This window comes from Acanthopagrus latus, chromosome 9 (assembly GCF_904848185.1).
Source record: "Acanthopagrus latus isolate v.2019 chromosome 9, fAcaLat1.1, whole genome shotgun sequence".
Lineage (NCBI taxonomy): Eukaryota > Metazoa > Chordata > Actinopteri > Spariformes > Sparidae > Acanthopagrus > Acanthopagrus latus.
Genome location: NC_051047.1, coordinates 9274297 through 9300882, shown reverse-complemented (window position 1 = coordinate 9300882; position 26586 = coordinate 9274297). Strand labels below are relative to the sequence as shown.

The 26586-nt window shown below is 43.5% G+C and overlaps 4 protein-coding genes across 9 annotated transcripts in view; 2 read left to right on the top strand and 2 right to left on the bottom strand.

Moving 5' to 3' along the window:
* Nucleotides 1-12868, bottom strand: part of lmo7a (LIM domain 7a) — a 52573-nt gene extending 39705 nt beyond the window's left edge. The window contains exons 1-4 of the mRNA XM_037109109.1: nt 12490-12868; nt 12084-12200; nt 4695-4765; nt 1920-1989 (exon numbers count right to left, since the gene is read on the bottom strand). Coding sequence (XP_036965004.1) covers nt 1920-1989; nt 4695-4765; nt 12084-12152 — 210 coding nt within the window. The 5' untranslated portion in view covers nt 12153-12200; nt 12490-12868. The remainder of the gene's footprint in view (nt 1-1919; nt 1990-4694; nt 4766-12083; nt 12201-12489) is intronic.
* Nucleotides 12869-14370: 1502 nt separating this feature from the next.
* uchl3 (ubiquitin carboxyl-terminal esterase L3 (ubiquitin thiolesterase)) lies at nt 14371-18106 on the bottom strand. Its single transcript, XM_037109917.1, has 9 exons — nt 17868-18106; nt 17678-17689; nt 16867-16995; nt 16539-16695; nt 16140-16225; nt 15637-15684; nt 15432-15507; nt 15239-15297; nt 14371-15145 (listed from the first exon to the last, which is right to left on the bottom strand). Exons 1-9 carry the CDS (start codon nt 17907-17909, stop codon nt 15056-15058), a joined length of 699 nt encoding a protein of 232 aa, XP_036965812.1. The 5' UTR covers nt 17910-18106; the 3' UTR covers nt 14371-15055.
* Nucleotides 18107-18687: 581 nt separating this feature from the next.
* commd6 (COMM domain containing 6) lies at nt 18688-23314 on the top strand. The gene is made up of 7 exons (XM_037109918.1): nt 18688-18973; nt 19965-20023; nt 20574-20639; nt 20742-20818; nt 21080-21248; nt 21359-21511; nt 21605-23314. Exons 1-7 carry the CDS (start codon nt 18949-18951, stop codon nt 21653-21655), a joined length of 600 nt encoding a protein of 199 aa, XP_036965813.1. The 5' UTR covers nt 18688-18948; the 3' UTR covers nt 21656-23314.
* Nucleotides 23315-24043: 729 nt separating this feature from the next.
* tbc1d4 (TBC1 domain family, member 4) overlaps nt 24044-26586 on the top strand; it is a 34593-nt gene continuing 32050 nt past the window's right edge. For 2 of the 6 annotated variants that reach the window (XM_037109499.1, XM_037109500.1), the window contains exon 1: nt 24953-25351. In XM_037109499.1, coding sequence (XP_036965394.1) covers nt 24953-25351 — 399 coding nt within the window. Of the gene's footprint in view, nt 25352-26586 lie in introns of all 6 variants that reach the window. The other 4 variants (XM_037109497.1, XM_037109498.1, XM_037109501.1 and 1 more) reach the window with 4 other exon arrangements.

Genomic DNA, 26586 nt, shown 5'->3' with positions numbered 1-26586 from the left:
GCTTCATTGCTTTGTTACTTCATGTGTCTTTAAGTCTTTCTTTTCCCCTGTCTCTTTGTCAGTTTCTGTGATTTCTTCCTGGCGTCGTTCATCTGCATTTGCTCCTCGCGTGTCCTCTGGGTTCCAGCTTTGGTTTCGCTGTCGCTGTCTGGTTTGTTCTTGGTTTTGTATTCTTAGTTGGGTTTTTTTTGGATTCTTTTTTGCCTGGCTTATTGTTGCCAGCTTTTTTTCTGTTGGTTGCTTTTTCATTGCCCACATTTAGATCTTTGCGATTCCTGCTATGTCAATAAAGCTCACCTTCTTACCTGCCTACCCCTGCGTCTGCATTTGTGTCCTGGCCTTCTTGCCATACACTATCAGTATCACCATGCAGAAGGACCAGACATTATCCAAGGAGGAAAACAATTCATGTTTACATTCAGTGCCATCATAAGCCTATCACCTGTAAGTAAATGCACCCTTCTTTCTGTACAGGGAAACTGTTGAGTTTTAAAAAAAACTGTTGGATAAATGGCACAAATCTGTGTTTTTGATTTTGGGGTGAACTGTCCCTTTAACGCTTGAATCATTTCACAAAGCTTTTTAAATACTTAATTCCAACACTTAAGGAGCAGACCTGTAACTGTTTATAGGGATTACAGATCGAGGGCTGAGCAATCTTAACAACACTACTTGGCTACTTTGGAGGGAAGAGTTCTTCTCACAGCACAGTGAGAGTCAGTCGTGTTTGTTTCGAGAGCTCTCTGCTCTCCTCCATGTGGTTGGCAGTAACTGATCGCCGCGGGCTGACCAGGAGCCTTTACATTTGCTGGAGAATTTATGATCAGGTGGTTTCAGGTTTGTTTCCAAGTCTCGGAAATACCACACCAGTGCTACTGATGGAGGAGTTACTTTACCTCATTACCTCAGCAGGTGCCCCGCCAGTTATATCACCAACAGTCCAAAACAAACTGAGAGGGAATGTTATTCGTGTCATAACACACGTATGAGGGTACAGTATTTGTTACTGCAAATACTATGTGTACCATTCACATCCAGCCTGAGAGCCAGTCTGTTTCTTCTACAACAAACTTGTCATTGTCTTGCCAAACATGTTGAGTGTTACTGAGCCCACCGACGTACACTCAGACTGGCCTGGGTTAGGGTTGGGGTTCTCTGTAATTCCTCCAGACAGCTGGACTCAATTACTCCCACAAGAGAGAGCTTTGTGAGGGATGGGTTTAAGGTAGGGTTTTCAACCCTCTACTTCCAGAGCACTTGTGTGCAGACACTCCCAAAACATTTATTTCATCTAGCCCAAAAGGCCTCAGCCACGAGATGCCTACATTTGAAGACGCTGCTGGGACTGAAAAGGTGAAAAGATGGACACACACTAATGCAATAACAAACTATTACATAAACCAAATGCTGCCCCCGCTGACCTCCTGTCACTCAATCAAAAATGTGATTATCATACCGGCACAAAGACTTTTTGTCCAGGACGATCTTGATTAAACGCAGCCTCAAGCATGGCAGACATCATATTTACGATGCACTCAAATGTGGCCAGTGGCCTTTCAAGCAGCTCCACATTCACTGAGCTTATTAGTGTGGATGGATATGAGGAGCGACAAGTCACTGAGGCAAACGCCTCTCTCTTGACGGCAGCCGAGCTTCAGACCTGTCACCAGTCAGCTTGACGGCTGCCGCTGCACGTCGCACTGCTTCCCCTCACAACCCTCTGATTTCATTCCCTTGACTACAGAAACTGACCCTAACAAGAAACAAACAGTAGAGATAGTAACGAGTAGTAACTAGAGATAAACCTTGTATGAAGAAAGATAAGCTGTTGAGGCTACGTGTCAATATGTCTTTAAGCCAAATGAACATGCAACATCTTGTCTCACATTTAGGCTGAATAAGAAGGGACAGACACTTACCAGTCCAGCAATAGGTGTGGGCAGCCTGTTAACCCTCCTGATGGTTCCAGGCTTGATCTTGTTGATCAGACTGTGAGCAACAGAAAGAGAGAGAGAACATCAGGGAGAGGCGGGGGGCAAGTGAAAGCACTTGGTCTTTGGCTAGACAGGCCCGACTGGCGACGAGTGAACAAAAAGTGTTGCAAAGTCTCCGTGTTGTGTGTTTACGACTTTGTTTAATGGTGGCCACCTGGCTTCAGTTTAGTAAATGGCCAGTGCTGCACCCTGATGTAAACACACCAGGTCCTATGGTCCTAAAACATGCCTCCATCCACCAAAACAACCCCAAACAAAGTCGACTCACCACATATCAGAAAAGGCTCAAAAAAAGTAATTGTTTTTTGACAGATGGTGATATGTTTATAGTGTTATTTGAAGGCTTTTGAAAGCGAAAGATAGGTAAAGGTAAAAAGAAGTAAAAACATTTATTATTATAAAGTAAATAAATAAGTAATATACAGGTCTTCTATTACAATGACAGTGATAATAGCTCAGTAATGAAATACTCTCTAAACTTACAGAGAAATTAGCTAAATAAACTCTAGTGACTAATGATTATAATTCCACATAACTATTATTCCTTTGGTCTTTACTATACATAACATCAGAAAACAGCGATACATGCCTGTCAAAATTATCTAGAAATCAAGGCAACATCACTGAATCTCTTACTCTGTACATTCAAAAGTTCAAAACCTTTATTTCATTAATTCACTGTAATGTAAGACAAGAAACAACAGTCTCAAGTCTTGATCTGGGAAAAGTCAAATGGCTTAAAAAAACTCAAATCATTTAAGATGGTATGCACAGAATGGTTCTTTTCAAATTGTTATTCGGATTACAATGACTGATACACTAACGAGTAAACAGTGTTTAATGAGCTAGCTGAATTGAAATACATTATAAGTTGATAGTTTAATTCAGCTGTTCAGTTTTTCTCTAATGTATCCCAACAGCCCTGTCAGATGAGCTCCAGCACCTCTCGACATCACCTGTAATGCTCTGAATGTGTTCATTTGAACTGACTCTAAACTGAATCCTCTGCACTGACACCACTTGGAGACACTTCCACCATGTATCCATTACTTTTAGCTCGTTCTAATTATATAATCAAACTATGTCACTGCTTCTGATACTTTTTACTTTCCATTTCAGCTACTTCTACTACTTGAACAATAATCTATCAACAACTTGTTTTTTAATGTAATACTTTTTTCACTTCACTATTTCAAATACGTTAGACCACTGTTCTTGAATCCTGGTTCTGCGGCCCCCTGACCTGCATGTTCTTGGTGTTTACCTGCCCAAACACGCCTGATTCAAATGAGTGGGTCGTCATCAGACGTCAGCAGAGCTTGATGACGAGCGGATCATTTGAATCAGGTGTCATGGAGCAGGGACACATGTAAAACATGCAGGAAAGCTGACTGACAGTATGTGGTGATAGTAAGCAGACACAAATCAGAGCATCTCTTCAATCTTTCCAATTAGCTCTTGGCAACTGCAGATTTAGACGACTACCTGCAGATACAAGAAGCCCTGGTTGGGTTTAATCAATACTTTTTTTTTTTTAATAGATCAGACAAATGTTTATATGTAAAATCTCAAACTGCAAATATTCCACAGACCCCTTGGAAACTCAGACTCATTAAGGTGACTGTTTTGCAGTGTGTGTCCTCAGCAACCAGACTGGGGGTGGATAGGGTGGGGTGTGAAAGACTTTGATAGGGTGACAATAGAGTAACACAGCAACTGCAAAAGGCATTTGTGTTTAAGTTAGTCATTTAACAGTGAAACAATGGAATGCTGTAATGATTTGATCAGATAGGACACACCACAAGCCAAGTAGGATACAAACATTCCTTTTACAAACAGTCGTGATAACTACAACACAATGGGAACGGAGGCTTCTAGGTGAAAGCGATGTAATCGGTCTTCCTCTTCCTCGTGCTGAGAAAACACCGACAGCTCTCTGAATGAGAGTGTCTCTGTTGTTTCTCGGGGAGCGAGTAAACAGTGGAGTCAGGCACAAATCAGCAGAAAGAGGGGCTTCTTCTCTGAACCCATGCCAAGAGAGGTTTGGAAGATTCTGCATGGGCTGCTGGTAATTACAGCTTCCTGCTGATTCGTGCAAATCACATCAGTGTGTCCATCCGATCGGCACTGCCCACATATACTTGTATGTCACTCGCACACACACATACACATGTCTGTGATCTGAGAAAAGCCACAACCCCACAACTCTTGGAGGAGCAGTGGGTGAATCAATGCAAAAGCCAATCCCACGTGGATACATTTGCTCCTCTAACTCATCAAAACTCTTGATGCGCTAATGAGAAAGCAGGGTGCCCTGGCGGCTCTCCGATGTGGTTTGAGCTGGAGGCTTTCCATTCACTACACGGCTTCTCACAGCTTTCATTAAAGCGAGGATGGCACCCTGCCCATCCGCAGATCTGTAACATCTGTCAGACAGACAACACAATTCCTCTTGAAATAGATCACAATTCATATTCTCAAACAAAAGTGCTGGAAATAACTACATATACAGCCTCCATTGTGCTGCCTCCAAACACTGGCTCACTTCATGCGGCTGACAAACAAACAGTGACCCGGCAGGGGGTCCGCCTGGGAAATATCAGTAACACTTACGTGGGAGTGCAGACCTGGAGGAGAGCAGACAGCTTCCATATGAATGAGTGGCTTAAGAGAGGTGCCTGGGAAAGGCTGAGTACTTACTCACACAGCAGAACGCCATTCTCCAACGCCGATCGGAAGTCGTTGCTCCCAAATTTTTTCTTAGTTACTGCCTGGAAAAAAAGGGATACAAAAACAGTGAGTGAGAGGGGTTGGGTGAGGAGAGGAGGCGTGGGTTTGTGTGAGTGTGGGTGTGTGTGTGTGTGTGCTTGTGGTTGGGCGGGGAGGCTGGAGAAGAAAGGTAGGATGTTGTTCACAGTAGCAGAGGAAGTCAGAGGTATTTCCTCCTGAGTTCCTTCAGTGTCTCTGGGACAGAGTTGAGAACAGTTCTTCAGGTATTCCTCTCGGGTGGCTCCGCTATTCGCACTTTAATGCCAGAACCTGCTGATAAACACGAGAGCTGTGTTGAAACTGTGCTGGAGCCAGGCTGCCCAAGCCACAGGGCGATGGCAGCATCTGGAGCGCTGAGGGGAACACAGCGCTGTGTTACAGCCTCATGCCTTTCCCATGATCTCAAACCACCACTGCAGGAACACCAGGAGTCATTATGCAGGCGAACATCAACCGGCTGCATGCATGACGTGCAGCCTTTCACACATGCACATGTACAGTACACACACACACACACGACCAAACAAAATCATTCATTGGAGGCTTTCATATAGAAATCTGTATTTCCTCTGTCAGTTGTACTGTTCTCTACTTTTTGTGTTTTCATGTAAAACGGCAACTTTGTTATGAGTTATCAAGTTCATGCTGACGGCCACTCCTTAGCAGAGCTTCCTGTTCCCCCGTCAATGACTTGACCAGTCAGTGCCTGAGCTGCACAAATGTTTACATAAGAAATCACTTCAAGTGTGGACCTTTACCACTTCTGCACAATCCTCTTTATTTGTTCTCATAGAAAATGTTTAATCTGCATCTGTAAGTATACCAAAATACATGAGGATGGACAGCTACACATGGATGAACACAATTCTTGAGCTCTAGTTAGTGCAGTACTTCAAAACTAAATAGAACTGTGCTCAAAAATGTCTACAAAAGTATAGAATTATCCTGGATGTGGATCCATTCTGAATATTACTCACTTTTTCTCCCCAAAATTTGAACATATTTCACAGAAACCAGTTTTTGAGATATCATACTGGATGATCCTTTAACAGCCAAACAAACAAACAAACTCGTCTGAAAACCCTAACCCTTATTATGACTACAGTGGCCACCACAATGTAATCATATTCCTTGCAGAATTATCTTGACAGCAGTTGCCATGAGAGTATGTGAACTGTTGTATTTTATGAGTTGATAATCGTGCCACTCATGATTTTGGAGGCTGCAACTGTTGAGTATTTCTATTATTTTTTTCCACCCCATTAATATCAATGAGGGTTGGCTAAGTAACAGTAACACATCTCTGTATGATGCAGTAGAGCGCAACAGCACCGCAAACTACACTATTTAGGGACTTTTGAATTCCTCTGCATTAGTTTTTGCTGGGTGTATCTAATAAGTGTAGGTCATGAAACATGAAACACATAGCTCCACTAACCACCACCACCTTTATCTATTGGTATCTGTGGGTTAGGGTTAGGGTTAGTTCCAGCCCATACACAGAGCCGATAATATTGCTTTCATTGACAGCACTTACAAACTCCAAGACAGAAGGTGGCTGTTTGGGACTCAAAGCTTTTGTCCCTTTTCCTTTGGCGGAGAAAAGGGCCGACAATTACTGTCACGGCTAAGTACAGGCCGTCGTTTCGAGGAGGGCAGGGGAAACTGGAGCAATTGGACTGACCGGAGGATGCCATTATTACTTTCAAAGAAAGTCGTGTTACACCTTGGACCACACCCTAGGTAACCCAAGGTGGCCAAAGCCTCAAATACTCATCATTCCAAGAGAATTAGACCGCGTTGTAATACACAAGATTAAAGTCTTCACACAGCGCTTTGGCTGCAGCCTTTCTGTGTTTGCACAAAGCGATCTCGCTTCTGTTGGGAAATACTTGTTTTGTTTTCTAAACATACAGAGATTTGGCCTCCTCCCCCTTCATTGACAAAAACACAATCATAACCAGACAGTGGCAACACACACAAAACGAGAACACAGACACACACGCACACACAGAGGAAGCTGTAGAAACAACACATAGCAAACAAACACCACAGTACAGCGTGTAATCAGCCAGGCGATGCAGCTGGCATATGAAATCCTGACCCCTACTGTTCTACAGTGTGTATGTGGGGGCAGCAGCTGGGATTCATGTACAAACAAACAATGCAGGTGGAAACTGCTTCTGTTCCTCTAGTGTGACTCATGGTTACTTGTTCTGGGTGTGTAGATCAGGTGCAGCACAGTCTGTGGAAGGCTACAGCCAGGCCTATTGTTCATGGCATTGACCAGTCACACTGAGAGAAGAGGAACGCTAAAGGGATTATTTTGTGTCCTCCTTGTTACCAATACCTTAAGTAGGGAAGCCTGTCCGTACTTAAGGAAGTAGCAATAATACCTGTATGCAATGTAACAGATTTAATGTAACTTTCCGCTGTGTTTGTGTGACAGAACCAGGTAACAGCGGGGCAAGACTGCTGCTTAGTGAGAGACCACTGTAGCAGATGGCATTTCAACATTTACAAGCAGGATATCACTGGATATTTTTGAGGAGATGTCACAAAAAATGTTAAGCCGTGACAAAACCATATATTTTTCAGTTAGAGGTTTCAGTCGTGTTTGTGTTGACAGACCTGGGTAACAGCGTGACAGCAGGGCAAGGTGGCTGCTAAGCAAGAAAATCACTCTTCAAGACATGTACCACTTAGTGTTTTTAATGAGACATCAGGAACTTTTTGTGGGTGTATTGTAGCAAAAAAGACAATGGATGTTGGGACAATTCTCGCTGTGTTTGTGGCGACAGAACCAGGTAAGCCACATAATCTTTTCCTGACTTTTACTGTTTTTGTACCTAAAACAGACCACAAGCACAGGGTTGCACAGACCAAAATTGAAAATTGAACCGAAAGAAAAGCAAAATTCCAACACAAAAACAAGTTCTGTGGTTTGCAGAAATGTACACTGCCAACATTTATTCTGGCGATTGGGTTGGCTGGAAACAGCACAATAGTTTGAATTCCCTGCTTCTTTACTTAAGGCGTTTGTATCTTTGATGTTTTCTCCCCCCCGAGATCACACACTGTCTTATCAAAGTTACATCAGCCTGACGGAATGAATGGGATTTTCAAGATATTATCTCCTAGATGATGTGTGGAGGGTGGGCCCCGCCCTGGCACTGAACCTGGCACTAAGCTGGCGGTAACAGAATAGTTTTCTCCTCTCTATCGTCATCATTAGAGGTATTAACTCCCCTTAGCTGCAGCCTGCTGTGCCCTCTCCCTCTCTCTCCTGTTGAACCTGCCATGTGGGATAATAAGTCTAATCTGCAACAACATACTGCTACTCTGATTTAACAGGGAGATTTAAGGCAGGGGCAGAGATTTCAAAAACAGCTTGCCTTCCTGAAAACCCACCCTCGCTCGCTCCCCTCAAGAATGTGCTGCCGAACGTGTGGAAGGACCGAGTCTCATGACGACTTTCCTCCACCATTACAGACAGAAGTGTGCTCCTCGGAGTTCATTAAAGTGTTCGCATATATGTGTGAAATGAATTATTAGTATTGCAGCGAACCTCGGATGGCGCGGTCGAACCCAAATAATCAGAGGAATCCAGGAGTCTCTGCGTCCGTGACCACAGCCATTGTTTATTCATGCAGAGCACTGAGGCAAATCAGCGTGTGTGGATGCAGCCCCCCACCACTAATTGTTCCTAAAATTCTTTGTTCCGTCTGCAGAGGACAGGGGTGTGGGTTATCACAGGGCAGCTGGGACATCATCCAAATATTTCAGGGATCAGACTCAAGAAAAATACACCACCGTGGAAGTCACTAGCCTCGACGGCGTCAACATATCAGAATAATAGAGCTACATGGACGCGCGAATGCCAGTGAAAGGCTTCTCGTGTGAGGTCCCGCTTCACATGAGTACATCCGAATGCCCACGTCCCAGTTTCTAATTGGTCAACGGTCAATCAAAACAGTCCAGATCGCAGAATTGCGCTGCAGTTAAGTAATGATCAGTCCAGTCACACAGCTCACAGAAGGCAATTCACGAGTGTTGGCTCCAGGACCGCCATAGGTTACTGAATAACACGGAGAAAAAACAAACAAACAACTAGAATGGCACTCTGTAGAGCACATACTCCGCCAGGACCCATCAGTCTCATCCTGTGCCCACTCCTACAGTACACCAGCCATCTAAAAACACTCAAATTCTTCCATCGAGATCCATTTATCTTTCCCAGAAAAATACATGCAAAGTAGAGAAAGTGAGAGAAAAATTCCTGGATCCATCCCTCCATATCCAGATCTATTCTATCCAGAGGTCTATTCTGGGCTGAGACTCATCCTCCGAAAAACTAACTTTGATCAGTTTTGGTCAAATGCATGAAAAGGGACTGGTTTACTCAAATCTGTTTTGCTAACTTTTGGTGTGTGATTATGAAGACACTTTTTTTTCATATTAAGGTTTAAAGATGCCATGATATTATCAGAGTTGGTCGCAGGACTCAGCTATGCTATACGAGCTATACTAATGATGTTGAACAGAAAGTTTTTGAACCAATCAACTTCCAGTGAGTGTGGATGTTTTAGCGTGGTCCAGGTGTGATGACCAGAGGAACAATGATGGCCCTTTGTAGAGAGGTTAGCGTTGTGCTGCTGAAACATCAGTTACAGTATATCAGAGCTGGACAATCTTTTTGTTTGTAATCTCTTTACAAATATGCCACGTGTGAGTCAGTAAATCAATTATTTGATCAACAGAAAATCATCGGCAAACTATTTTGATGACCGATGATTTTTTTCAGGCAAATATGCCAAACTTCGTCTGGTTCCAGCCTCTTGATCATGCTGCCCTCCTCTGTTCTACGTCACTGTGAAATGAACATCATTGAGGTCTGGACCAAGTGAACGAAGCTAACAATCTGGGCATTTTCCACTTGTTTGCTGTAACTTATGGACAAAAACAATCAATCTATGCTGAGAAAACAATCAGGAGATTGATTGATAATGGAAATGACTGTTGACTGCAGCCCATAATCCAAGCATGCACAACGTCAGTCACCAAAAATGTGGCATTGTGTTGCATTGTTTCCCCAACAAAGTGTATCAAATCTTAAAGGAGGTCGGAGTTGGGTCAGCCTTACATGACAGCGGCAACCGGATAAGTAACAAAACTTCAAATAATCCGCAGGCTAAAGTTACCTTTGATTCCAGAGTGTGTGAGGAACACAATACAGGCGGCCGCACACAAAAACAGGCGAGTCAAATCAAAACCGCGAGCTGAAACCTGGCCTGCTGTGTTGTTACGTGACCTCGCAGCCGACCAATGGCTGCAGAGGAAACCTGTTTTAAGAGGCATTCTAAGTATTTAGGGTTACACCTTCCTAAGTGGAGGCTCTTTGAGAAAACAAATTCTTGTTCATCACAACTTTAACAAAAGAGGAGACAGCAAAGAAACTGGCACCATGTGTCTGACTCTGTCTGCTTGTTATTATTTGTTGACAAAAGAGCCTGTTTTTGCTAAATCATCATCTGTGAAACCAGAAGAAGCCCTGAAACAGACTTAATGAGCACTTATTAGATAACTTACTGCAGACTAACTCTGTAATGATTCTTAACAGACTGTTTGTGTAATGGATGGGCGGCCATACGCACCGTCTCCTGACCTGTGAGTCGCACGCACACACACACACACACACACACACACACACACACATATACACACACTTGCCACTTGCTCTCGATCGTCACAACAGTCACACTTGCAGCCTCTCTATTGAATTAACAAGGACCTCTATTATTCCAGCGGGCCCTCTGGTTGTAGGACGCGGCGCCCTGTGCTGACAGCTGGCGAGCTCTGAGGGGGCTATGTTCACAGCCATGGCAGCTAATGCAGGAATGCGTCTGTGTGACAGGCTCCAGACCATTTAGTCTAGTTTTTAACAATACCACCAACCTTGCCATGCACACACAGCCTCTGTTTAAAGTCCTGTGAAGCCAAGCAGCTTGTTAATCATTCAGTGGCACAATCCAATCGCCACAAACGCTCTCTCTTTGAAGGGAAAGCGTTCGCCCCGAGCCAGGACTTGGTCTCTGATTGCTGCTGTTTTCCACCCATGCCAAACCTCTCTCACACCTACCCAGTTAAAGTAACACCCCCCTCGGCTGTACCCTCACCTATTCAGCTTGTTCAGGTTCCTGCTCACCCTCCCTAATCCTCCTGCCCCTGCCTCGAATCATGCCCCCACTGCACCCCACGAGCCTGGGCCACTACAATGGGCCAGTGTGCAAGTGTGAGAGACACTGATGTCACATCACAAGCATTCAGATTCACCCCTCATGAAATTAGAACAATATTGGTTTAGTTACAGCCGTGCAGCAGCTCCACGGGCACCCTGCTGGGAGGAGAATTTGCAGGACGAGGAAAACATCATTTTTTTTGCCACTCGTAACAAGGAAAAGAAGGAATGAGAGTCTGGCTGGAGGAGGGACGGAAACTTCAGATAATTTAACATTTTGGAAATTAAAAGTGGGCCGCTGGTAGTTGTTTTGCATTTTTATTCCACAGCAGAGTAATCTGAAATCTCTGTTTTTCTTTCCCCCACACATTGTCAGTCACATTAAAGCATGACTGCTTTTTTAGTTTTGCATTCACTTCACGTTCACCATTCTGTGCACGGTGACGAGTACACTATTTCACATCATGTGTAATAAACCGGGTGGAGACCACAATCCCATTACATGTTATTAACCCGGGTCGATCTCTGCTTACAATATGTGTGGCGTGCGAGAGCTTGGACCAGCTGTAGTTTGATTTATTCTGACTTACTCTGCTGATTTTCACACCACGCATTCTCAACTGGCATCCCTGGAGCCCCTGGGTACCATCAAAAAAACTGATGAGCAGGTCTGGGCAAGTTCTGATGAAGGAGGCACTCAGCAAATAATAATAATGAAGGGGGTCACATCTATAGGAGACAGAGGCTGTGGCTGATGCTTGGAGTCCTTTAAAGGACAGATTCTACCTTAAAGGTGAGGTCAGGGGTTACACATGGCTCCATGCATCAGCTGGTCCAAGTTACTATTAGCTGAAACCTGAAGCAACCTCATAGAAAACTCATCTTACACCTTCATAGACTCGAGCCAGTCCTTCTTCAACTCAGAGAAGCCAGATCCACATGAAAACATATTCTGGTGATCACAAGCAGTTACCAACCTCAGTCCACCTTATCTGTTATTTTCATGCGTTAAATCCCCGCAGTGATTGTAAAAAGGAGCGTTGAGACAAGTTCTACAATGTTTTTTTTCTTTTTTTACTCACCTCTATCCACCTCTGCGCCTCGGAGAAGGCTTCGTCACAGCTGACAGCGGACTGCTCACGCCACTCCATCACACGAACTTATTATCCCGAGCTGCACCGGCGGGGCCAAATCGGTTCCTAATGGCCCGCGTTTAAAGACAAGTCCGATGACATAAATTGTGCGTGTGTGGGCCAGTGCAAACAAACAGAATGAACTCACTCACAAAAGAACAAGAGGGAAGAAAGAAAATGAAAAAAACAAAACAAAACTGGTCATGCAGTCTAGAAGAACTTGTAATCACACTCCTCATCCATGAAAAATGCGCCCTATTGTTCCTTTGCACCAGCTCATCACTGGATGAATGCAAGGTGTAACAGTATCGCGGTCTCTTTGCATCACTCGCTGCTCCCCGCTCCCGCTGCTTACCTGCGCTTTCATCCGACACACCTGTGGGGTGAGTTTCTTTCTGCTACCTTCACGCGCCGCTCCAGTCGACGCTCCACCTACGCAGCGAGCTTCAAAGTCGACCCTGCGTCTGAGGCACCGACACACCGAGAGATCCTCTTTCCCTCGACTTTAAGCGCTGTGAGCTGGAGGCTGTGGCAGGAGGGTTTCCAAAGTGGGGTCCGAGGACCACCCACGGGTCCCACCGGAGCGGCTTCCAGGTGAACATGAAAGCTGGAGTTCTCTGTTTTCTTTTTCTTTTTTTTTTGTCCCCACCTCCCTGGAAGGTTTGTGTTGGAGCTCTCACTGCTGCGCCTACAGTGATGAGCGCTGTGGCGTGTTTCTGCTCGGAACCAGCTCACATTACAATTTCCCCAGGACGGAAAAGTATAAATTTGAGGTTTTCAGACCACCGAGCGGCAAACATTAATGTCAGAAAGTTTGGAGTCACTTGATGGAATTCATGCTGGCTGTTAGAACCAATGTCTTTCCTGCAGCGCCACGCAGCGGTGACGGAGGCGCACTGCAGGGTCCGAAAAACAGCTGACATTTATTTGTCACTTGTAATAGATTCAAAGTAAAACTGTCCACCAAAATATAGTCTTATGCATTGCTATTGATCCAATTAAACCAATAAGATATGGAGTTGCTAAAGAATAAGTTCACCCACCCCTCCTAAAATATCAATCCATCCTTTATATAGTCCTTAATGCTGAATCATGGGCAACTGGACTTATTTTGGTTTCTTGAAGACATTTCACCTCTCATCCAAGAGGCTTTTTCAGTTCTCACTGGGGGGTTTACAGGCTTTTAAATTCTGTGTGGGAGTGTCCTTACAGAGTCAAAAAGGATACATGCAAGCTCTGAAAACTGAAACATGTCCAGTTGCCTACGATACAGCACTTACGATCACCATGACGTGAAGGACTGAGATTTAAGTCTTCGTCTACATCAGTTGTTTTGGAGAATGCTGCAACACTGTTTTGCTGTGAAACTCCAAAATATTTTGTGGGCTACCAAACTCTACCTGATTTTTCATCCAGCGATGAGTAGATAAGGACTGTACTTAAATTTTTGGATTCACTGTTCTTTTAAAATGAGCACAACCTAACCATAATGGGTTAATGGCACAGCGACTGCATCCACAGATGTAATATAGTCAGTGTGCATACTGAATACCTTTACTTTTAATACTTTAAGGATAATTTAGTGACAACAATGGAATACAATCTTGAAGACACACCTTTTCTTGTAACGGAACATTTTTCTACCCAAAAGGAGCTTCTATTAAACATGGTTGGCTTTGAATTCACACAATTGTGAAAACCTGATCAGCTAGTAAAAGTCAACCTTTTTTGTCAAATTTCATGAGGTCTGAGTCTGAGAATCACACTCATGTAAATTGGATTTGATCACTCAGATTGCCATGAAAAAGGTTTACCAGAATACCTGCAAAGAAATGCTCTGACTATTGTTGTAGGAGCCTCAGAAGAAAAGCAGACTTTTCAATTTCATAGTCAGACTTCAGTAGTCTGTGTTACACAAGTGGTTACGTTCCATATAAGGGTCGCAGCTGGAAACACTGAGGAAATTTGTATTAAAAAGACTAAATTTGGGAGCTATTCACTGAGTCGGGTTCACTGGGATGATTACATCAAGAAGTCCCAGTTTAAATGTGCATATGGGAACCAACTTATTGTTTGTATCTTTTAACTATAAAGAAACCATGAAAAAAACATTTTCTTCACCAATGTGCCAGGATACATCTAACAATAAACCTGTCAAAGTCTAATTTACACAAAGTTAAAACAGATGAGATGTTCAACTAAGATGTTCGTGTGTCAGAATAATCCAAAGAGAATGTTTAATAAATTTGCCTTTTATTTGACAGAATTCGATTCTTCTTACAAAAATGTAGGCACCTTCCACACGGATCTACAGTCTGCACTTTTCATTTGGCCTCACTTACAGGAGGCATGTTTATTTTTTTTTTTGAGAAGCTTTTCGTTACATTACACAACAGCATTAGGCCTGTCTGTTTTTTCAAAGCTCTGACTCAAATTAAAAGCCTTGCAAAAAAATGTTTCTTCAGCTCATTTGACCACGGCGTTAGACATATGATCAAAAACAAATCACTACATAGAGTATGTTTCATTGAACCCAGAGCAGAAAAGCGGTTGAGTTCCCTCAGTGACGTGGAAAATGTGAAATTTCTTTCTTGATTGACAGCCAAACTTGCCATGTGAACAAACTTTAGTGCAGTGGAGTTACAGACGCTTCAGCTGTGGGGAACATGTGGAAGATTTTGATCTTAACAAGAAACACTTTTAGTTGCACAGCAGCACTTTAATTCCCTTAGAATTTCATCCAACTTGTAGAAAGTGATGTAAGACAACAAAGGAGCATTACTTTAGTATGATATCCCTGACATTTTATTATATTCCCCACATCACTTGCAGAAAATGATTATTTTCCAATGAAATCAGCACTTGCGAATGTTTGGCAGTCATATTTCCTTTGTCTCCTGGGGTCACGGGGGGGATTTTCATCAGTATGAATCTTTGGAGAGGGCAATGAGGGTGAAACGAAGCTCCTGAGGGTCGCGAGCCATGAAGATCTTACAAACGTTTACAGCATCCTGCAGGGCAATCGAACACATCAGGAAAATGATGAATTACACCTCAGCTTGGGACAATATTTGTATTTTTGTTTTATTACAGTGACGTCTTACCTCGAAGAAAGTGTCTGCTGAAGTTTTTCCGTGGACGATGGGGAAAGGCTTGCGGCCATCTAGGGAAAACAAATACAGATAGTTTTCTTCGGATCACAGCTGAATGTGAAATCAGAGGCTCACCCTCAGCAATGTCACACGTACTACTAAATATATTCTAAACATCAGCACACGTCAGAAAGAATCAACTCACCCAGTTCATATAACTGTCCTGCGACATTCACAAAAGCTATAAAATGCAGATTCACTTTCTCATCTAAACTTGGAGCCTGTAATAGACAAGACACACAGAGTAAAATTCTGTTGAGTTAAACAAATTATTTTAGATTACAGAGTTCAACACAAAACTAGTGGGGTTACCCTCAGACAACACAGATTATCTAAGACTCAGTACCAACCTCAGTCTGTCCCTCCTGTGCACTGGATTCATGTGTGACACGTATACTCTGAAATAGAAAGAAGGAAAAGAAGCCATTAATTTGTGTTGTAAACACTGGTCCCCAGTAATTTTTACTTCACAGCAATATTAACAAGCTCATTCAACACATTATGATGTTATTACATGACAAGAACAGCTACAGATTTGTAACATACAACTGTAAATGCTTGTTCATAGGAAACAGAAGATTCTTCCTAACTGTGTCTTTACTACACAAGGAAAGTAGCCAATAAAGTATTGGTAAGGGGGTTGTGACACTGATGAAGGTCTTGGGCCAATTTTTTTTTTTTCATCTAATCTCCCACTGATGACAGTAATAGGTAGGTGTCCTGTATGCACAAAGCCTTTGTGAAGAACCTGCCAAACACAAATAGCAATTGCAGCCCTTCACGTATGTGACCAACACTGACCGCTTCATCAACACATGTCTGAGCAAAGATTTTCTTTCCAGCATTTTCTAACCTCATCTTTTTCCAGGAAGGTGGCCCTTTCCTCTGGGGTCATTTTAGAGGTTTGTTCAAGAAACTTCTTCAGAGCAGAATCAGACTCTGAGGAGAGAAAAGGACAACACACAGTAAACCCTTGAAAAGTCTCTGCAAGCTTAGTTAAGTTTATCTAGGAGGGGACAGGACGAAAGAATTTGGTTTAGAGCTGGGTGATACACTGATACTATAATAAAAGATGTTATACTATACTGTATTCTTTATACAGCACATGGACATACTAATAACAGAGTGTTGCAATGTTTGTTCACAGAATTTGCAGCTTTGCAATCACAACCTTCTTGAGTTCTCACTCAGATACAAACATGGGAACCTCTCACATTTCAACCACTGCATATGAAATGAACGCAGTACTCACCAAATTCCAGGTGTGCCTTGTTGTTTGCCACTGCATGAATTAATCCTATTGTTCCACAGGCGTTTCCAATAGTTTGCTTGATGAAGTAGACGTCAGGAGAGACCTCTTGTGGCTGACCCTTGAGTTTCTCTTCCTCCTCCTGCTTGAATGTCTCATACTGGACAGAAGTAGGAGAGGAGGATTTTTTTGTTGGACATTGTCTCTTATAGCACGGACACAAGTCTGAACAACATGTATAGAATTCGGCAGATAAAACAGAACATGGGACCTCATGAACATGCCGTTAAATCATCTTACATCAAACGTGTTGCAAAAACAATAACAGTACCTTCTCTGTCACTGGGAAAAGTAGAAGCACGGCACACACTGGCCTCGGGACCATGTTGAGAAGCTCTGGATCCAGTCCATACACATCTCCAAATTGCCAGGTTTGCCTCATTCCCAAACAATTGACAAACTACACAAAAGCCCAGAATAAATGTGCATGCATTCAAAGACATTAAGCAAACCTAACATCACCTGGCAAACAAAGCTAAACTCAAACCTGCTGTAGATGTTTAAGATGTCTTCTGGATTAGTGAGTTTGACACTTTCACGTTCACCTGACCTGCTCTGTATTGACTCAAGGGTTGCAATGTGTTTAAATTAAACACTTGGAAATGTACCAATCGGACTCTGCCTCTATGTTTCCTCATGACTGGGGTCAGATGACATCATTCCTGTGAACGTGTGTGTGTCCTCTGGGGTGATATCCATCAGATGAACGGCCCTTGCATTTACAGACACGGGTTGAAAATATCAAACCTCTTGACATTCTTAAAATTAGGCAGTAATTAATCTGGCAATTCATCTGTGACTGACACTTAATTTGTTTTATGTTTGAATCCCAATAATTAACGCGAGACAGCCTACACCGAGACACACAGTTACATCATGATCCTGCTGCTGCTGTAATGCTCATGTTGAGGTCCTGATGGGCCTGTTTGTGTTTGTCACAGTCGGACTTGTGTCGTCTTTAATTCTACCGTTACACTGGATGTGGCGTCGCCGCTGGACAGGCCCTGCACCTCTGCAAGTCACTCTGCCGCTGAGAGCATAGGCCCATGTGGTAGTCAGTTGAATCAGAAGAAAATACTTACCTTATTCATGACCTGAAATGACAAGGCACAAATAAACACATTATTCAAACTGCTGTTGGGTTTAGCAAAGCAGTCACCCCGGCTTCAGCTTTTGTTCTCTCTGCTAGCTACAAGTTAGCTATCCCTCACATGCTTGCGAATGAATGACTTCGACCAACCACACAGTTCAAATAGAATTCATAACACATACTTCGGGATTTGACTCCAGGGGCAGCCAGCGTGGACAGTCCATTTTGACGTGCAGTCAATCGCTATTTTCCTTTCGACCGAGAGCTGAAACTGATTTACCAAAATCTGCTTGACAGCTGGAAATCGCTTCCGCGTCTGGAAAGTGCACCTTAAAGCGAACGTCATGCGTAGGGGTGCTTGCCTCTCCGTAAACCATACACACACCACACTCAGTAGTCAGACATGTTGCAAGACATTTTACATATATTTCTCAGTGAACCAAAATAGTTTCCGATCTATACGGCAGTCTCATGGTTCTTTGTCGGCAAAATTAAGGATTTTTAAATGCAGTGTCCACACCAGTGGCCCAGCAGTGGACCATTCCAGGGACCGTGGGCGTGTGTCAGCGATTCCTGGAGTTGGCTGTTGTTCATTTCGTATGATATGTCAGTAGTGGTCGTGTTTCTAGACTTTGTTGTTTTGGAATTCATTTTGCAGCAGTAATATGATTTTTTTTTAAAAAAAAGTTTCCACAAAATCAGCAACGGTTCCTACGAAGCGTGGACTAAGGGTTAGAAATAAAATATACTCGCCAGACGAGCGGGGGCGCTCTTGGTTAACTTTGGGGGCTTTCACCCTGTAAAAACTTGATACACTAATCAATAGAGGGCAAAATGTAGATTGGGGTCTTGGCACATTTGCTGTAATATTTAGCCCAAAATAGTTTTTAGATTGTTTAAGGCTGCGGTCTCTATTATTCTAATTAAGACATTAATGAACAGTGGGTGGCGGTAAGCGTCCACGAGGGCTGCGAACCGCCCATAAACACAAATAAGGAGAAGAAGAACACGACGAAGCACAAACCGAAGAAGAAGAAGGCTTCACTCAGGATGAGGAGTTATTAGCCCATAAACTAGCTTAATTTGACACTCGTTGGTTGTGTGTGGTTTTTTTTTGTCTGTTTTTTTTTTTTTAAAGAATACTACCAGTAATACATTAATTGGTCGATAAAGGGATATTAAAGGTCAAAAAACGAATCTACAACTATCACTTGGTACATCACTGCTCCCGCTGTTGAAGCTGCAGCCTGGTTACCAGAGAAGATGCCAGCAGCGGAAGACTGTCACGGTGGGTCTTAGCTCGCTTGATGTATCGCCGGTACAGTGCTCCAGCAACGTTAGCTAGAATATAACTAAAATGAGTTTCGCCTGGGCATTCCACCATATCACTGTAGCTAGCTATATCACCCTTGTGTTATCCTAGCCCGGTAGCTAACTCTAGGCGTGCCGAAGACTCTCTTAACTCGCTTGGTATGTGTCTGAGCCGAACTACACCCCTCAACTCCAGCCAGACGTCCTCTGAGATGCTCAACCTGACCCGACCTTTCCCTGACCGCTCCCAGCTGCGTCTCTCACACCACATTTTCTTTCCCTTTAAAGTATGTTTAGAGCACTCTGAAGGGTACTTTTTCACTTATGCAGTCACGTTAGTCCTCCCCAAGACCTGGTGGTAGTACACTTTTAGTACAAACGCTACTATGTTCAAATGTGTTATCATTTTGGCTAAATTCCATATTCATAGGAGAAAATTTACACCTAATTTAACCCGATTTAATATTTTTGGAAAAAGGAACTCGACAGTACCTGCAAGTTTTTTGCTAACTACATGTATTCTATACAATCATCATTTGTTTTGTCATTTCATCCCTTTTCATTCTATAATTTTGTTTATTATTTTATTCATGGGATAACTTTTTCTTACTTTTTCATTTATTATATCTCATTTCATATGTTGGCTCTGTTTATTAATATCCTCTGCCATCTTCATCCAGGATGGAGGATGTGTTAAACTTCTGTCTGTTTAGAAAGAGTGACAGTTGGTCTCTACCGATATTCCTGCAGGTCGAAGAAGACTGATGACATGCCACTGATGCATGTACACTCATACTTGAGAGTGTTTTTGTCTGGAAAGGAGAGCAAGGAGGTTTCATAATTGCTGCAGTCATATTCACGTGACACAGTCACATGTGGGCATTGAGAAACCAGTACTGTGATTATAACACCAGAACAGAATGAGAAAAAAAAAGTGAGAAATGAATCACCTCGCTTCTGTGTTTCAGGTGTCAACAAAGTCGTGGACAACATCAGCAGGCTTTCTCCAGATCTGCTAGCTGATGCAGTGAGTATTTTCTTTCTCTGTAGGTGCAAGTGTCCCCATCCACGCTGAAAACATTTTACAAGAAGGTAGCTTTTTGTGCCTGATGTGCTTCATACCTTTTTTTTTTTTTTTTTGAATTACCCTCAGACAGACACTAAAGAGCAGCAACCAAGAACATTTACAAAAAAACATTATCACTATTATTGCTATAATTATAAAGTGATCAGCAAAGTGCTTGATTAATACTTAGGGGAGTGATATGGAAGAGATGCCTGACATTATGTTGTTATTGATGACAATATTGTATGTGTGCTTACCACGTGCACAGAGTGAATTTCTTAAATGACAATTCTAACACACCTCTTGACATATCGTTTGAGGTTTGATACAGCGAGTAGTTAACGTGAAGCAAACTCCTCCGTGGGTTTAACAACTGGATGTTAAATGCAACATAATGGTGTTCATTGTATGGCTATTAGCAGCCGCACTGTGCACAAGCTGCACAGGATGTGGTGTTGTTGCCATAGAGTTTATTCTGTAGTTGTGATAACTAATCGTATAATCTCCACAGTGTCAGCACATTCTGACCTATCTTCAAGGGCAGACTAGAGGAGTAGATTCAGCTGAAATTTCTGATGTGAGTCAATATTTCCTTAGACTATTTTTTTAACTGATAGTAACCCATCTTCACCAGTTCCTCTTTTTTTTATGACTTGTTTTGTTTTTCTTGTCTGGACAGAGTGTTCAGAGAGCTGGAGTCAGACTTTACACTGAGGCTCTACAGAATGTTATCAGATTTCTCTTGTTAACTTTCAGGTACCTTTCATCTTATTTTTTTTTTTCTCTCAGAGTATGATCTATTAAAAATGTATTACCGGTGAATGTGTCTTCTCCTTGTCAGGCCATGTTTAATTACTATCGATCCTACATTGATATGTTTGGCCAGTCTAATGTATCTGCAAATTGATGCCAAGCGTGCCCAGCTTTTATCCTGAATTATGGACCTGGCAATTAGTAATTATACAAAAATCACATTGCTGTACTCTAAGATGTGACAGTTGACATCTGTATCACCAGGTCAGCTGGGAAGAGCAACCTCTCTGCAGATGACCTTGTGTCAAGGCTAGAAGAAGGCAGCAACAAGTGGCCCAAAGCTTCCCTTCAGGTGTTGCACAGGTTGTGGAGTGAACACGGTGCTTCAGTCCATGCCCAGCAGAAACTCCAGGCCACGCTCAGCATCAGCCAGGTATGTCCAGATGTCTTGCATTCAAGCAGTCTCACACGTTTTCATATATTCTTTAAATTACCTGACCATATACATTGTCGTGTACTTGTTGTTTTGCTGCATCTTTCTAGTTAGTGGACATGCAGTGGAAGCTCGGCATGGCAGTGAGCTCCGACATCTGCCGATCTCTCAACTCACCATATGTGTCACTGCTGCTGAAGGTCGTAGAGCCCTCCGGACAGATTTGTCAGAAGTCTTTTGAGTTGACTGTTCCACAGTTCCAGGTCAGCATTTGTTGATGTGAATGTAGTCTTGTTGGTGTAATTTATTATTGGTTCTGATTCTGAGATTGACCGTTTTTGTTTTGTCCCCTACAGAACTTTCACAAGCAGTTCAAGGAGATGGCAGCTGTTATGGAGACTGTATGATGGTTCCAAGGACACCTAAGTGTTTGTTGCAGTGACACCCCTGTTTACACGTTACCACCGGAAGAACGGCTTTTTTACACAGCTGTTTGTCTGCTGGCTGTCCGGGAATGTGGATACAAAGGACTGCAAATGTCAATTTTTTCGGCTTTGCATTGCACTTCTATTTTTCCACAGACTCCTAAACTCCTAAATGATTTACTTTTTGTATCTCCAATTGTTAAAGAAAAGCTTGTCATCACTTTGAATGTTGTACTTACTCCCGTCAAGCAAAGTAAAGACATCATGAAGTTAAGTACATGTATTGTACACCCTGTTGCCAGTTTTGTCAGGTACAACTAAAACTCCCTGTAAGCACAATTACAGAAATAAGCATGTGCATTCTTTCGACCGATTTATAAAGCTGTGCACCTGTTTTGGAAATCTCAGTTGTTGTGGAAACAGATGCACGTGCACAAGCTTCATTTCCACTCCCACATTTATCCATAAATAGTTGTAGGAACGGCCTTTAACATCCATCTGTATGTCATTACTTCTGTCTGCTCCGACACTCGCCTGTCAGTGAGACGAACGGCAAGGAAGAAAAAGTACAACTGATTGCATCACATCCGTGAGGTTCTCCAACAGCCTCTTAACAGCTGTCGCAAGGCTCGACCTTTTCACTCGTCTTTGGTTATTTATAGCAGCCGAACACATAACTGAACCATCATCGCGGTGATATCTCAGTAATCATTATTTAACGTCAGAAGATGATTATGATTAATCTATATAGCTCATGTTGAAACAGACTGAAATTCAGGACCGAATGGAAAGATCTTTAACAGGGAGGTGATGCCTCCACTGTAATAAAAAAGATTGAAAAAAATCATTGCAGGTAAATAATTAACGTTATTTCATTTGCATTTTAATAAAGGCTTTATAGTCTGCAAAATGTATGCTGGTCTGACGTCTGTGTAAATAGCAGTTTCTGTGGGGGAAAAGATGGCTTTCCTGCATAAACATAGTTAATAATACTAAAACCTTTCATGAAAGTTCTGATGTGAACACTGCTCAAAGTAAGATGTTGCTTCAGCTCTGTGGACATGTTCAGTGACTTAGTTTGTGGTGCTGTTGCACTGTATCACATCATACAGAGAGGTGTTTCAGCATTTAAGCCTCCTTGCACTTGCTGACATAAATGTGGTGGACGAAATAATAGAAACACCTGGCAGTAATCATGCAATGCAATCCAATAGCAACGCAAACTGCAGAATATCAGCCTTTTATAACCATCATGAATTATTTAGGTTGTTTTGTTGTGTTCGACTGCATCAGTTTTGTATCAGCCATAGTTGTGCTTCATTTGTTACTGTATGCCAAACAATTAAATGGTTGAAATTACTCATGGTTTGCATTAAACTTCAGTTTGCCATTGGTCTTGCACTTGTGCTGTACCTCATGTTGCTGTATCTTATCCATCAACGGTTAGAGATTGCGATTACCCCAATATAGAACATCCTGTATGCTGTACGGTTTTAGTCAGTGGCTAACATTCCCTGTATTTCCATAGACCTCATGCTGTCTGTTTATTTCTAAGTGATGTAGATTTTCTGCTGCTGTTTGTGTTTTCTACTTCAAATTGTCCTCACTTGGATGCCATTTAACAGCCACGCAATAAATCATTATTTAATGTCAAAACGCTCACTGTGGTTGTTTGATCCTGTCTTCACAGCTCGGAGCAAGTCGGCGTAAAAGCAAACTATACTCAAGCAACTCATTGGTGGCCCTGTTTTCCATCTAACTACTCTGTACGTGTTCACAGAGGAATAATTCACATGCACTTTCTGACGCTTTTAATGTAAATAGTGAAGTTATTCTGGTGGGGAGTCCAGAGGGTTGCTTCAATTATCAGTTGTGCAGATTGTCTGTGATTGATGTGTTAACCATAGATCTAATCATTCCCATTCATTTCCAAAGAAAGACAGCTACAACTATATAATTTCACATAACAGGATCAGGGGCCTGGTGTGTGTGTGTGTGTGTGTGTGTGTGTGTGTGTGTGTGTGTGTGTCTGTGTGTTTGGTGGCCTGCCCTGCAATATAAAAGTCATCTACATTAAGATTTGCACAGACATAGTCCTCTCCAGCAGTGAGGGGTTTGGTGGATGGCAGAGCTCTGGTGCACAGTGCCTCAGTAATGAGGTTAAATATGGCACAGCGAGTATTTTTAGGGCAGGCGGAGTGCTTGGAATTATGGCATTGGGCAGACGGGAAACTCCTCTAGAGCAGAAAGCACATCAGATGAGATTACATCTCTCTAGGATTATGAATCAGCACAGGCTGCCTGTAAACAGCTGGAAACTGCATTGTAATGAAGCACCGCACGATCCTTCCAGCATATTATTTTCTCGCACCTGGTGGAGGCAGCTGGTGAGCTGCCGGGGTAGCAACCAGAAGAGGAATGGGCCCAGAGGGCTGCTGTCGCGGGGAGCCTGGAAACATTTTCTACTCTGCTGTGGAAGAGGCTTTCCAGTTATGTACTCTGGAGAAAGGTGGAGCTCCGTCCTGTCACGTTTGCGGCTCTGCCCTGCCCACTGCTCCAGCACATGGGATGGCAGGGCGGGTCGTCGACGCGCACAGCCGCTCCGCCTCCAAGGCGCTGTGGGAAGAAAGGATCACAGAGGCGAGACTGCACTGAGAGGCGATAAACAAGCGATGTATGCATTTCGTGCACCGTTTGGAAAAGGGACATGCGACCGCACCAGCGAAACTCGTGCGTAACGGGATCTTAGGGCTGGGACTGTGTTAACGCGCCGCCCCGGCTGTGCGCTCAGGAGCGACGTACAGGCGCGTCAAAGAAACCAGATTTCTAAGGGGCGACTGTGTGTTTACACAGGAGCCATCCAGAGCCACGTTTTAGCAAGCAGGCAGGCAGGCGAGCCTGGCTGGGACAGTACAGTGCAGGACTGTTCCGCGTTTGACTCCCTGCCCGTGCAAACAGTGGAGGAACAGAGTCACAGACACATGGCCATATAAGTGATCATCGTAGTAAAACAAAAACCAAACAAAAATCCTGTCCAGCGGAGAGATTTCTGACACGTTTGGATGATATGGAGTGCTGCAGCTGATCGACAGGGAGAGCACATGTTGTGCACGCAGCTAATCGCCTCAACTTTCAGCATGGACGTGGAAACTGTTGCAAACTAAGCACAACTACACCTGGCCTCGGTCGCGGGGAATGCAACATCGGCACCAGTTTTTAAAGTAATCTCGCATCGCTGCCAAGGAGCTTCGGCCGAAAGTCTGCTGCCCGGGGGTCGACATGGAGAGCCGGGAGGAGAGGGAGAGCAGTCCGCCGAAGGCAGACAGGACGTTCGCCCTGACTTACATCGGCTGGTCCTCGCTGGACAGGCGGACCACCCTGCCAATGCTGCCGTGGCTGGTGGCCGAGATCCGCAGGAGGAGCGAGAGGGGCGACTGCGGCCCCGTGGTGCAGCCGAGAGAAGTTCAGCTGGCCCTCATCCCGCCGTTCGTCCGATGCGTCCCCTCCAGCAGCAACAACTCGTCGGTCTTCATCTTCGAGCACAAGGCGCAGCTCATCTCTCGCTTCATCCACAACAGCAATGACCTCAGCTATTTTGCCTATCTCCTGCGGGGCCAGCCCGACAACCCCGAGTCCGAGATGTCCTGTCACGTCTTCAAGGCCTGCGACCCCAACCAGGTAGGCCCGCCCCAGTGGCAGAAGCGCACCTTTACGCGTGACACAACAGCAGTTGCACCGGGGGCGAGAGAGACGTGCACCTCTTAGCAGTGTAAATAGACTGAGAGGATGCAGGTCAAAGGGTAATTGGGGGAACACCAGAGTCAACACTCAAATGATAAATACTGTTTATTTAAAAGGACCTGGGGTGAGTTTCCAGTGACCAAACACTGGTCATAATCGATAATCGTTTGATCGTTTAGTCTTTAAAGTGTCAAGAAATTGTCTATCACAGTTTCGTCAGAGCCCAAAGTGACGTCTTCACATTGCTTCTTTTGTGTAATCAACAGTCCGAAACGCAAAGACTCTTCATTTACTGTCCGGAAGCTGGAAACAACCAATGTGTGACGCTTTTGGGTGAAAGAATGACCGAATTGATCAATCAACGATCAAAATCGTCAACTAACTGATTAAGTGATATAGAGCTGCGGCTCAACTCTGTAATGTGGTTATGATATTCCAGAGGTATGAATATGCAGAAGTCCAGAGGAATCCTCGCTATAATTCTGCTCTGACGTCACTGACAGGATTCACAGTGTCCCGTCTACTTAATTCCATTTCTGACACACAGACTCTAACTGCAGGTAGGAACACAAGACAGAAGAAGGTCCAGCCTGAGAACTGAATTCTCCTTGAGGTGACAACTGTGTAATTTTGTCACACACACACACACACACACACACACACACACACACACACACACACACACACACACACACACACACACACATTGTAGATTAGTCAATGGTCCAGACATGTTTGCTTTGGTATTAAGTATTTAGGCCACTGGTCGGTGGCCGGGAATGATAAACAGAACACCCTCGTTTTTTTGTTTTTTTTTTTTTTTTTTGGCAGAGTTAATCCACCTCTGTGCTTCTCCTCTTTGGGAGATCAGACATCTCTCTGGTGCCTGTCGTGTGACAACAACTGAAGAGACACAGTATTGAGTCAGCACATTTACATGCTGATCAGCATGCCACTCTTGAGTAATAAACTGAAATGTGGTAAACAGTCCAGAATCAGGAAGGTGGGAGTCAGAGGTTGAAAATCAGCGTTCAGACATGTTATGTTGGTCATACTGTACATGCTCAAGAGCTCACCCCAGCGGCACAGAGGTGTGTGTCTGTATGTTTGCATGTGACTGGAAGTGTGCTGTTGTGACCTAGAATATGTTTTTGATAATTAATTAATCAACT